This window comes from Belonocnema kinseyi, chromosome 2, assembly GCF_010883055.1.
Source record: "Belonocnema kinseyi isolate 2016_QV_RU_SX_M_011 chromosome 2, B_treatae_v1, whole genome shotgun sequence".
Lineage (NCBI taxonomy): Eukaryota > Metazoa > Arthropoda > Insecta > Hymenoptera > Cynipidae > Belonocnema > Belonocnema kinseyi.
The window spans coordinates 94,635,006-94,647,092 of record NC_046658.1 but is presented as its reverse complement, the minus strand read 5'-3'; the positions used below and the strand labels follow the sequence as shown (position 1 = coordinate 94,647,092).

At 29.4% G+C, this 12,087-nt stretch overlaps 1 protein-coding gene across 1 annotated transcript in view; it reads left to right on the top strand.

The window, feature by feature from the left end:
• The window catches only part of LOC117167747, a 26,713-nt gene that overhangs the window by 6,968 nt on the left and 7,658 nt on the right, over window positions 1–12,087 (top strand). The window contains exon 2 of the mRNA XM_033352899.1: window positions 9,344–9,805. Within this exon, the coding sequence (XP_033208790.1) occupies window positions 9,358–9,805 (448 nt within the window). The 5' untranslated portion in view covers window positions 9,344–9,357. The remainder of the gene's footprint in view (window positions 1–9,343; window positions 9,806–12,087) is intronic.

Here is a 12,087-nt window from a genome sequence, read left to right as displayed (position 1 = left end):
AAGACATAACGCATCCTTGTCTAACTCCTTGAATAATATCGAAACAGTCACTCAGTTTCCCATTCACTCTTACACTCGCTTTGCTACCTGTATATATTGTTTATATAGCTTGTAGGATCCATCCATTGACTCCATACTCTTTCAGGACTTCCTAAAGTTTACTTCTATCTACCTTGTCAAAAGATTTTTCTAGGTCAACAAATGCACAGAAAACTATTTTTCCTACTCTCAAACTTGTTTCTGTTATTTTACTTAAGCTAAATATTTGATCCGCACATGACCTTCCTGGCATAAACCCACTTTGGACTTCCCAAATCTTTGCTTCTGTTATTTTCATTACCCTAAGAATAAGTATTTTTGAATGTATTTTACTTACGGTGCTTAATAAGCTAATCCCTCTGTAATTATTGCACTCGCTTTTATCTTCCTTTCTCTTGTATATTGGTACGATAATCGCTTTTCTCCAATCGTCTGGGACGTCTCCCATCTCGAAACATAAATTTATCAATTTGCACAATCTATGTGGTATGCACGCGTCACCGTGTTTAAGCATTTCAGCGTTAATACCGTCTACCCCGGCAGCCTTACCGTTTTTCAAGTTCTTAATTATATCCCTAACCTCAGTGACACAGACTTTTTCAATTGAGTTTTCCATCGCATCCTGTTCAACATCGCAGTTGTGGTGTCCTATAGCTTCATTTCCGAATTGTCTCCTAAAGTAGTCTCTGAAAGCCTCTAGTATTCCGTCTGCATTATATACCATTTCCCCCCTACTATTTCTCATGTTGGCAATTTCTGTACTTTTGTTTCCTTTCATTTTTTTATAAAGTAGTTTCCTGCTTCCTTCAAAGTCGTTTTGGATTTTTATCTCTTCTTCTGCTCTAATTGTATCTTTACTTTCTTTAGCTAATCGTTTAAATATCCTGTTTTCGCGTCTATAATCATTTCTACGTCTATTTCTTTCCTCATTGCTAAGACCTGCGATGTTCAAAGTTCTCTTGTACGCTTGTCTTTTTGCTTTTTGGGCAGCCTGAATTTCATCATTCCACCACGCATCACCAGAAATTCTTCCTACAACTGCGGTACCACACACTTCGATCGTGCATCTAACAAGGATATCCCGTAACATTGTCCAGGCGCCCTCTAAATCTTTGTTTTTTATACGGTCCTCCCATGTTGCCCTATCTATGCTTTCGATTATCTTATTTTGGAAATCTATTCGCACATCCGGTTTCTGTAGGTTCTCAATTTTGATTCGCGTTTGTTTTGCTTTCTTGGTTCTCTTTTTTCTCCATCCCCGACCTAAGTTAATTTTTGAGATCAGAAGGTAATGACCAGTATTGTATTGAGGACCCCTCATGACTCTTGTATCTTTGACTAACTCTCTTAGTCTTCCATCCGCAACAACAAAGTCAATTATACTGCGGCTATTTCCTTTAGACCAGGTGTACATGTGGATCATTTTATGCCTAAGCCATGTATTTGTAATAAACAGACCCCTTTCTAAGCATAGACCAACTAATTTATCTCCGTTATAGTTTGTTCTTGGATCCCCAAAATGACCTAATACTCTTTCTGTATCCTGATTTTGGATGCCCACCCAACCGTTCATGTCTCCTAGTAGAATTACTCTTTCCCCATGTTCGCAAATGTTTATTGTGTCATTTAAAGTGTCCGAGAAGGCGTCTTTTACTTATCTAGGATCACTATCAACCGGCGCGTAGCATGCTATGATAAATAGTCTTCTGATTCCTACTTTCATTCTAGCTCACAACAGTCCCTTTTTCTTTGTTTCAGACACACATAAAATGTCTAGTTTCTTCACTTCGATAGTTTCACGCAATTCTTTTACCTTTAGATCATTTACTCCCCTAGCATTTCTAAAAACGCTAAAAATAAGAAATAAAAAATAAAAGTCGAATTAAGCAGGGTCGAAGATATAAACAAAGAATGCATTTGATTCTAGGAAGGATAAAGATCCGAATAACATTTTTATTCGTTTACCGCAAAACATAAAAACGCATTGGCAATGGGCAGAAGCTATTTGGGCAGACTATTTCAATTATTTACTTAGTAATTATTATTAATTAGTATTTGATAACAATACGTGAAAAATGTTTGGGCACATTTATACATTGAAATGCATATTCAGAAACCGTTTTTACTTTTTTGTTTAAATTTCCATAATTTAGGTAGTTTGAATGTTCCCGCGAAGAATGACGTCACAAAGGTGTAGCCAATCCATGCGTTTGGCAAAAATTGCCGCGAGCGGGAGCACTATTTAAACTTCATTAAGAAAAAAAACATGTTTCTTATTCAATAAAAGATTCTTTCTTCTTGGAATATATTAATGAGCTACTAAAGAATAAAAATATCTTGGACATGAGTATATTACAGAAAAAGGTTGTCTTAACACCCTATATAACATATATTTCAGCCATCAAAATCGGTAAAGCCAATTTTGAGAAATTCAAATTTTTTGACAGTTCATTCAAATTGTTTATAACTTTTGTAAGAAAAATTCTTTAAAGTTACTCATGCTTACCCGGATACTTTCTTTGGATTATAAAAAATATAGCTAAAACTGTAACGAGTTATTATACTATAAGCCAGGAAATATATTATTTTTTCAAATTATTCTTGCATTGAAAAAAATGCTTTTTAAACATATTTTTTCTTGCTTCTTTCTACAAGAACTAAAATTTAGAAGTGTAGCCAGCGTAAGGGCGAAAAGAAAACGTGAAAGTATGAAAGGTACTCGGGTATCCGACCAACTTTTCGTTTCGAGTGTAAGGAGTTGTTTTTTCCTCTCGTCTTTTGCACACTCATTCGGGGTTGGAAACCAACTCAAGTGTACGTTTTTTTCCATCTCTCCGAGGCTCAGATAAAAAGGGGCTTCGAAATTACGTGGCGTGAATTTGTTAATTAAAGACTGTGTCAATTTTGTCTCTTGAAAAAGGTATTCTCATTCATTCGAATGTCTAACTAAAACCCTGAAAAATGGCTTTTATTTGTCTACATTTCGACGCTTTGTTTAAATGTTAGTACTTTTCAATTATTACCCTGAACAAATTTTTCAAATTCAAGAGATCTAGCAAAGTAAAAAATTTTGAACGTTTTTATTATGGTCATAATTAAAAATCCCGAAAATAAATATTTATATATATCCATTTAATATGATGATAATATTATAGGACTTGTGACATTTCCAGCGTAAATTACAAATTTTCACGAGGTATATCAAATTTGGTTTACGATCCGCACGACTACGAAAGCACATTTTTTCATCAAGTTTCAAACGACTCTTAACTGTCGTCGATAATTCAAGAAGTTTTCTAATTCAGAATTCAAAAGGTTTTCACTGATATTCAATTATTAAAAAGTGCACCACGTTATTTTTTATTAATATCTGGAAATTATCTTAAAAATGGCTTTGCATTTTTATATAAAAAATTTAATTAGAACATTTTTAAAGATTTTGAAAATAAAGAAGCCTTTTAAATTTTTAAATTGTCTCAGGATTTTGAAAAAAATCCTTAAATTCCTTTGAAAATTTAACCTGAGTTTTTTATTTTGAAAAATGGATTCTAAGACCAAATTGACAAGGATTTAAAAACATTAAAAATTTTATCCTAAAATTTCGAAAAAAAGGGAAGATTTTAAAGCGAAATTTTGTAATCAGGAAGATCACAAAATTTTATAAAAAATTCGAGTAAGCTTAAGAGTTATTCAGAAGTTTTTAAAAAGATGAAAAATTATTTTGAAAGTTGAAAATATTTTTAAAAAGTTTTAAAAAATGTACATTTTTGAATATTTTAAAATACAAATATTGAAATTTTTTAAGAATTTCCGAATGCTTCATGTTTTTAGATTTTTTATTATATAATAAGTTTTCTTAACATTCATGGAAAAATTTATAATGATTTTTTATTATCAAAAATTAAATTTAAAAGGTTATTTAAAAAGATTCCATAAGTTTTTAAAAATTGCCATAAGATATTTTCAAGAAAATAAATACATTTTTTATTAAAAAATTATATTTTAAAATATGAAGATTATTTTTCTATCAAACAAGACGATTTTTCAACAAATTACATAAATTCACAACCAAAGAGTTGAATTTCTTAACTGAAAAAAATCATTTTTAACCAAAAATTGAATAATTAAATTTCTGCTTGAGAAACTTAATTTTAAATATAATGAAAAAGCATGAATTTTCTGAAATATAAAAACAATTTTAATGGAAATAGTTGAATCCTCAACTAAAACAGATTAAACTTCAATCAAACGGTTTGCATTTATAACGAAAAGATTTTATTTTCTACTGAAAAATACAATTTAACAAAAATACATAAACTCTTAATCAAGCAGTTAAATTTTCCACCAAAAAGATTAATTTTCTACCAAAAAAGATGAATTCTCAAAAAAATAGTTGAATTTTTATTCTAAAAAATTTTAGTTTTTAACCGAAAATAGAATGATTAAATTTACATTAAAAACAATGATGTTTAATTTAGAAAAGCGAATTTTTTACGAAACAGTCTAAACTTCTACCAAATGGTTGCACTTTTTACCAACTTGTTGAATTTTCTTGCCAAAAAGGAGCCTTTTTCCTTGAAAAACTGTAAAAAAAGGTAAACTAAAACGTTTATTTTCAAACAAAAAGTTAAATTTACATTAAAAACAATAATTTTCAATTTATAGAAGCCAATTTTTTACGAAATAATTGAAACTTTTACCAAAAAATTGGATTTTTTACCAATTAGTTGAATTTTCTTGCCAAAAAGGACCAATTTTCTACAAAACAGTCAGAAAAAAAGTAAACAAAAACGTTTATTTTCAAACAAACAGTTAAATTAATATTAAAAAATAATAATTTTCAATTTAGAAAAGCACATTTTTTACGAAACAATTGAAACTTCTACCAAATAGTTTCATTATTTACCATCTTGTTGAATTTTCTTGCCATAAAGGACCATTTTTCTGCAAAAGAGTCAGAAAAAAAACAAACAAAATCCGTCAGTACCAAAACAGGATTTCCTTTAGTTTTCGAGAAATAATTAAGAGAGTACCCCGAAATGATGCGCACGATTTGAAAAACCATGTTAACAATAGACGAACAATAGAACAATATTATAATCGTATGCACGAACTTCAGAGTTCAGACTCTCGGACGCTGTAGGTACACCATTGTTCGTCTATTGTAAGTAAGATCCCATTTTGATATTTACAGGGCTTGTAGAGGAAATTGTAAGTTATCTATATAAAAAATGAGGGAAATAAAAAACGGTTTTTTTTTTGAGAAGTTCAATTTCAAAATTAATTTTTGAAATATCCAAGAAGTTTTTGAAATTTCGTTGTTAAAAAAATATTTGCCCGAAACTGCGTCCTTTTACGAATAATTGTTAAAAACATACCTCAATATCATTAAAATCTCCAAATTTATGGAAGTCAAGAGAAAAAGGACCAAAATTTTCAATTTTGAATATCTCCTAAGTTTTTTGATTTTTTCAAACATTATTTTAGGGTTATTCTATCAACGCCTTAAAAAACTGATATTAGAATTTTAATTAAAATCCATCTATAGAAATCTTTTTCACCAGGGTTTTAAAATAAAAGTCACCCAATGAAAATGCCTGTGCAGGAACCTCGGAGGTTCGTGGAAATGTTCCTGCATACGAACCTGCATAGGTAATCTTGATGGGTCCTGTACAGGATTTTGGCGAAGGAGCCTTTAAATGATCCTAAAATGGAACCTGCACCGACAAAGAGACCTTTGAATGATCGAGTATAGGTTCCTGTACAGGTACCTTTGCGAAATAAATTCAGGCGCAGGTTTCTGTAAAGAAACGCTTATGCGATCCTTTGCAGAAAGCAGTCGCGAAAACTGATGTCGCTTAGAGCTATAAAGCTGCTTTCTTTTATTGCTTTGAAGATCGAACTTACTATCGAGAGAGCCAAGCCACTAGCGAACCGTGGCGGATTAGTTTCTATGCAGGTTTACGTATAGGATCTTAAACAAGTTCCTGCACATTAACCTGCGTCTCAAATCGCTCTGTGAAAGAACCTATACAGGCTCATTCAAAGGTTAGCGTGCGTACAGGTTCCTTTGGAGGATCATGTACAGTTTCCTTCGTCAAATACATGTACAGAAACCGCCAAGGTTAACTGTAAAGGCCCGTGTGCAGATTGATGTCCAGCAACATGATCAGGATCCTCCGAGGTTCCTGCACGGGACTTTTCAGCTGGCATAGTACAATAGGATTGTAACCGCAGCGATACGGGATTTAAATGTACCAGTCTAGCAATGCAATAATAACAATAATTTTTTAATATTTTAAACGTCGCAATAAATTAATTTATAATATCCTAATCTCATCAGTCACTTGACTTACTCTATGGCTACGATGAAAAACCGGGTTCACCCGAGAACAAATAAGAAAAATTAAACTTGATTGGGATGGTTTAAAACTCAATATTGACAAATTTCAATTTGTCAAAAACTGGAAAGAAAGCTGATCATTTTTAAAGTTCTGGTCGTGTCTCTTGCGTTTACTCACTTTCTCAAGAGTTTTACTCTTTTCTGAGTTTTTACTTTGAAGCAGTTTGAAGATTGTGAACTTTTGCAGTTATCGAGCTTTCAGGACGTCGCAGCTTTCATCACTATGAACTCCAATGTTATTTTCTAAGAAACTGATTTGCGAACTTGGTATCAACTTATTAAAACAATTAAAAGCGGGATATTATATCTATTTCGTTCCCTATTGTTTAATTTGTTATTTCAATTTAAGCAAAAAACTGACTTTAAATAAGTTTATTATCGTGTCTGGAAATAATTTAGGGGCGTCTAATTTGATAGTTATTTTGTAGATATTGAGTTGACTACAATCTAAATTTAAGGCAGTCAAAATTTGACTGATTAAATTAATCAAGTATGCTTGGCTGAGAATTCTGTCATTTCTACTGACAAAAAAGTCATTTTAACAGATAAGTCCTTCAATATTGATCAATAAATCAATCAGTCAATGGAACTGACTTATTTGTTAATGATAATAAAATAGTATAGTTGCTGGTTACGTAATTCAAAAAATCTAATTCGATCATAAGGTATTACTGATTAGGTCTATTTGTGTTTATTGGTAGATAATAAATCAACTTGGTTAAAAATTCTTCTTTTTTGCTTAAATTCGACTTTTTTGTTTAAATAAAAATATTTTTATGCTAAAATATCAGATATTACATTATTTGTGGAGAATTCATATTTTTTTATTAAAAATTCAACTGCAGTTGAAATTTTCATTTGAATTTTAGTTTACTATTTTATTTGAAAATTTATGTGCTTGGTTGAAATTTTCAACTATTTTATTCGAAATTCTTTTTTTTATTGAAAATTAATTTTGGTAATTGAAAATTGAAAAAATACATTCATTGTTTTAAAATTACATTTTTACATACTAATTAAACTATTTGGTTCAGGATTTAACTGTTCCATTGATAATTGAAAAATCAACTATTTGGTTGAAAGTTAAACTATGTACTTAGTTAAAAAATTATTTCTGTGGTTAATAATTTGACTAGTTTATTTAAAACTCATTGTTTTTGGGTTAATGATTAATTTTTCAACTGCAAATTTATATATTCAATTTTTAGTTAAAATTGATATTTTTCAGCTAAAAATTCAACATTTTGGTTAATTTCAAAAGTTTTTTTTGTTGTTGTTGTTGTGGATTTATGATTTTTCTAGAAAATTGATCTTTTTAGTTAAAAATTTAATTGAAAATATATTGAAAATTTCAAAAAATTCCAAAATAATTAAAATCTTGAAAATATTTCAAAATTTGTTTAACAAAATGTAGATTTTTGAAGATTTGAAAAGGGGCACTTAAAGATTTTTTAAAAATATTTTAAAACATTTCAAATGATTTCCTAAAATTTCGAGAAAGAATGTTGACGTTTTTAAAGAAAAATTTTCCAATTCTTGAAGATTAAAAATTGTTTTAAAAAAATCAAGATAATTTGAGATATTTCGAAGTTCTAAAAAGATTCAAGAATAATTTAAAGGTTGGAACAATCTGAAAAATGCTAAAACAAAATGTAGATATTTGCATATTTAAAATAAAAAGTTTAAAAGCTTTTATAGATTTTTAAAAGGTTAGAAGAGAATAAAAAAAATGTTCTTAAAATTCTTGAGAAAATTTCAAATCACTTCATTTTGAAAATTGAATATCTAAAGAAAATTTAAAAACATTTTTTTTTAAGATTCATGATTTTATGTAAATTTATTCTCTTTGGTTAAAATGTAACTATTTAATTGAAAATTCATCTTCTTTTGCCGAAAAGTATACTTCTAGATAGAAAATTCATCTTTTTTGTTGAAAATTATTATTTTTTGGTTGAAGATTCAACTATTTTGTTGAAAATTCATATTTTTGGATGAATTCAACTGTATTTTTGATTCAAAATCAAAATATATTATAGTTTAAATATAAACTGTCACATTCTTCATTAAATTTGTTTGTTTTTTTAAATTCAACTATTTGATTAAAATTTTAAGTTCCTTGTTGAAAATTCACTTTTTCCTTTGCAGATTCATTATTGTAGTTGAAACTTCATCTCTTTAGATGAAAATTAATTATTCTGTTGAAAATTCGTTTTTTTAGCAGAAAATTAAATCCATAGTTGGAAACTCATCTTCTTGGTTGAAAATTAGTTTGTTAATTTGATTCTTTCGGTTAAAAAATCATCATTATAGTTTTAAAAAATTCCTCTTTGATTAAAAATGTAACTATTTCATTGAAAATTCGTCTTCTTTTACAGAAAATTAATATTCATGCTTAAAAGTTCATCTTTTTGGTTAAACATGAATATATTTTTGTTCATCTCTTCGGTTTGCAAATATAAATAAATCGTTGAATTATTTTTTTTTAAAGAAAATTCCCCTTTTTGTTTGAAAATTCAACTATTTGATCAAACTCGCAAACTCACAACTCACAACTCTCAACTCTTATCTCACAGTACAGGGGCAATAAGGGTAAGGAAAGTAAGAGAAAATGAAGGAAGGGAAAGTAGGGAAAATGAGGGTAAGGAGAGTAGAAGAAATTTCATGAAATTAGAGAAAGGAAAGTAGTGAAGGGGTGTGGGGATATAGGAAGTGAGGAGAAATATGCGGAAAGTGAGAAGAGGGCGAAGTAGATGAGGAAGAAGTTGGGAAAGGAAGATAAATCGAAGTTTGAAGTGAGAGGAGGGGAAGTGGGGCGCCTACTTTGACCAATTTTTATTCTTACCCGGCAACGATTCGCTACCACGAATCTTAATTATGAATAGTTTTACTTCTCTTTTTCAGTTAAGTACATCAAAATGTACAAAACAGTTAGAAAGGGAGACGCGAGTCTGCAATACACGATACTTCCTCAAACGGATCAATTTACTTCGAGTGGACTTCCATTACAAACGGCTCGAAAAAGCCGATTGAAGCTCATGAAGTACTCAATGGGTACTTTGTTGATCCTTCTGATTCTTTCCTGCATTGTCACACCCTTTCTGGTAAATCAGACTGAACGAGACATTTTCATAAACAGCATGTTAGCTGTCGGAAGGACCCAACATGAGACTCGGATTAGGAATTCGACCAACATCCTGACACCTGAGGAAGCGAATGAAAATAGAGAAATGAGTTTAATCGTCTCGAAAATTATTTCCAAGCTGGATGCTTCCAGGGAAAGGAATTACATAGAGGTAGAGACTTCCACGCAATCTGTAACGTCCAAAAACAACGAGCAGCAAGATTCCGATTTCACGATATCTGGTAAGATCAACATTTAAATACTTAAAAACTAAGAAATCCTATTTTAAAAAAACTGTCGTTTCGTGATGCTGAAACAGGAAATAGCGTAACGACAGAGTGGGCAGTATTCTCAGTGTGTTAGTTGCGTCAGGTTGCGTCATGCGTCCACATATAAAAGATGTAATTCACACGGCTCTGAATGTTTACGTTGCATTGCCCTGGATTTATGTGCAAGGCCACTGCAGGTCATGCAGGAAACCGTACTTAAATTCAGGTTTCAGTGTATTGTTGCAGGTTAGAGAAAACATTTCAAATTATCTATTAAATTATTAAATAATATATAAATGCCTTATATCGGTGCTTTTTGTTGGAAATTAGTATTTCCACAGGAATTCGGTTAGTTTAAACAAACATTTGAAAAATTCCAAATAATTGATGTAAGTTTCAACTGAGATTTCAAACTTTTGAACAATTTTAGGTTATGTTAACATTTTTCAGCGGAAATTAGTTATTTTGAGATTAAAAAATAAATTTAGAACAATCAGAACAATTTAGTATCATATTGTTTTCTTATATTAGTGTTTTTCGTCGAAAATCGGTATTTTTATTTTTTTATTATAAGATTCTGCAGATTTATATGTCATTCATACTAAAAATCATTACCTTTAATAAAAAAGTATTAGATTCCCAAGATGAGAAATTTTTTGCAAAAATTTAGGTTATACTTTTTTTTAGTGTCAGTGTTTTTCGTCGGAAATTGGTATTTTTAATTTAAAAAATCATAAAAGTTTTCAGATGATCATTATTTTTCAGCTTATCAAGTATAATAATTAAATTCAACTTTTTTTGTACAATTTTAGGTTTTTTAGCATATTATACCAGAAATCGGTACTAATAATAACAAATTATTGGACTCCAAAGAAGATAAACAAATTTTGAACAATTTTAGGTTAGGCTCGCGTTTTTCATTGGAAATCGAGATAGAATTTAAAGAAGGCTCACAATTTTAAAATAATTTAAGGTTATGCTAACATTTTTATTGAAAATAGGTTATTTTGAACAAAAATAATAAAACTGCAAAATAATTTATAATTTTTAACGATTTTTTGTCACGAGGCCGTTTTTTGTTGAAAATGACTACTTTCATTAAAATTAAAATCATAAGATTTTTCAGTTTAGCATAATTGTGCAGATTACCTGGCAGATAATTAAATTAATAAATTTTGGTTTTTAGTGGCGTTTTATACAGGAAATTAGTACTTTTAATGAAAAATCAGTGGATTTCGGAGAAGATAAAAAAATTTTCGAACATTTTTAGGTTATGATCGCGTTTTTTCATCGGAAATCGGTCTAGGTTTCAAAGATGAATACTGAAACAAATTTCGTTTATGTTAACATTTACCACCGGCAATTGATTATTTTCATAAAAAAATATTACGCTTAAAAGAATATTTACAATCTTAAACAATTTCTTGTTTTATTATGCTAGTGTTTTTCATTAAACATTGTCTTTTAAAATTAATATCATTACTTTTTAAGGAATATTTGCAATATTTGAATGCCGATAGAACATATAAGCGTTTTTCACCGGAAATCGATCATTTTAAACAAAAGTTATTTGATTTTAAAAATTAAAATTTTGACTAATTTTAGGTTATGCTGTTAGTTTTGCTGGGAATTTGACATTTTTAAACAAAAGTGCATTGTTTTGATTATTTATACATTTTACAAAAATAATATATATTAATTCCGAAGACACGATATCCATTTTCATCAATTGTGAAGAATATGTTTACATTATTACAGATAATAGATACTGTGGAATGCACTAAATTCGTAAGGATATTAATTTGATTTTTAATTAAAAAATTGAGCTGTAAATGCGATTTTGGGTGTTTTTACTTTATTCTTACTTGTAATTGTATTGTGCTCATTTAATGAGCAGTTTGCTTCCTCATTATGATTAATTAGCAAATATATTTGTTTCCTTATAAGGAATGCATTACCAATTATTTCCATTTTTTAAATTAACAACAAAAATATTTGAAATTGAAAATGGATGCTCTACAGAGGTAGCACTTACCATAATAATATAAAAATACAATTGGGTCGATCAATTCGTTTCAAAACAAGGAGTCTTTTTTTATTCCTGACTTTTCTTTTCTTTTTTTCTTAAATTATGTTAATGAAACCAGTTTTAGTTTAAAAATTGTTTTTTCGAATATAATAAATGATCCTAACTTCCTAATGACGGATTCTTTTTACATTTTCATCAGAGAAAGTATTAGTTTTGTGTAAAATTT